The sequence below is a fragment of the Colobus angolensis genome, unplaced genomic scaffold, assembly GCF_000951035.1.
Source record: "Colobus angolensis palliatus isolate OR3802 unplaced genomic scaffold, Cang.pa_1.0 Scaffold59, whole genome shotgun sequence".
NCBI classification, from domain to species: Eukaryota; Metazoa; Chordata; class Mammalia; order Primates; family Cercopithecidae; genus Colobus; species Colobus angolensis.
In genome coordinates this window covers 10,711,484-10,712,663 of record NW_012119487.1, presented here as the reverse complement: position 1 = coordinate 10,712,663, position 1,180 = coordinate 10,711,484, and the positions used below count along the sequence as shown (strand labels likewise).

At 67.8% G+C, this 1,180-nt stretch overlaps 1 protein-coding gene across 2 annotated transcripts in view; it reads right to left on the bottom strand.

The window, feature by feature from the left end:
* The window catches only part of MSLN (mesothelin), an 8,821-nt gene that overhangs the window by 3,408 nt on the left and 4,233 nt on the right, over positions 1–1,180 (bottom strand). For both annotated transcript variants that reach the window (XM_011962453.1, XM_011962451.1), the window contains 2 exons: positions 787–907; positions 207–286 (listed from right to left, as the gene is read on the bottom strand). In XM_011962453.1, coding sequence (XP_011817843.1) covers positions 207–286; positions 787–907 — 201 coding nt within the window. The remainder of the gene's footprint in view (positions 1–206; positions 287–786; positions 908–1,180) is intronic.

Here is a 1,180-nt window from a genome sequence, read left to right as displayed (position 1 = left end):
CCTGGGGCCCCGAGAACGCGTCTGGGCTGTGGAGAGAGGGTGCTGGGGACAGGCCACATTGATCACACCAGTCCCCACCCTGAGAGGCGGCTGGGCTGGCCTCCACGTCTCTGCTGTGGCCTGGGGTCCGAGGCAGGTGGAAGGGGGCTGGGGGCTGAGGGCTGGGGGCAGAAGCCGGAGGGTGGGGGCCAGGGGACAGGGCCTACTTGAGGAATAGCAGCAGGTCCAGCGGGAGGGCGTCCAGGTCCCTGGGGGGCTCAGAGAGCCGGTGAGCCAGACAGCGCAGCTGCAGGGGCAGGGCGTCCAGCAGTGTTTCGGGCGCTCACCCACGTGGTGGGCCAGGGTTGCCTGGCTGGTCCACCCACCACAACACACCCCTGCCCTGGCCACGGGAGTCTGTGGGAGTGGATCTCCGGCTGCCTGCAGCACTGCCCCAGGGGATGTGGGCTCCTGTGCCTGGCTGCTGCTCGCTCCCTTTCCCCAGATCTCACCCACTCCCCGCAAGAGATTCCCCCTTGGGGCAGAGCCTGGAGGGCTGCCCACGGGGCTCCAGGAGGGGGCCCAGCACACAGGGTCATCTCAGACTTGCTCCTGGGGAGCTGGCCCCTGATGTGGACAGACACCCTAGTGGTCAGCTTGCCTGGCCAGAGGAACTCTGGGAAGAACTAGCCGGGGAGAGTGGCAGCGGGGACAGGGGACGGTGGTGGCGAGGTGGGCACTGCAGAGCTGCCTGTGAATTCCTCGGCCCCAGCCGTGCCCACCTGCCCCAGCCCAACTGAGACTGACCTGCTCTGCTGAGAGCTTGATATTCTTCTGTCCCAAGGCCACAGCCAGCTCCTGGACAAGCTCCGTGCTCAGGCCAGACACCTCCGCACACGTGAAGCCAAGGAGTTGGCGTGGGGAGAGGCTGCAGGAGGGGTCGGGCTGGGCACCCAGGATCGCCCCTCCCCCGCAGTGCCCACCCAGTGCTCCCCAAGCCCCGCAGCCCCACCACTCCCCGAAGGACCCTGGTGTTCCCCACAGACCCCCCAACCAAGGCCAGGTGACACCCTCAAGGACCAGGAGTCGCCACCACCTGGGGGATGTCAGTCCCTTCCGCAGCCCTGAGCCCAGTCAGATCTGCAGTGGAGCAGAGGAGGAAGCAGGAGAGGACGCAGGGGGAGGGGACGCAGGGGGAGAG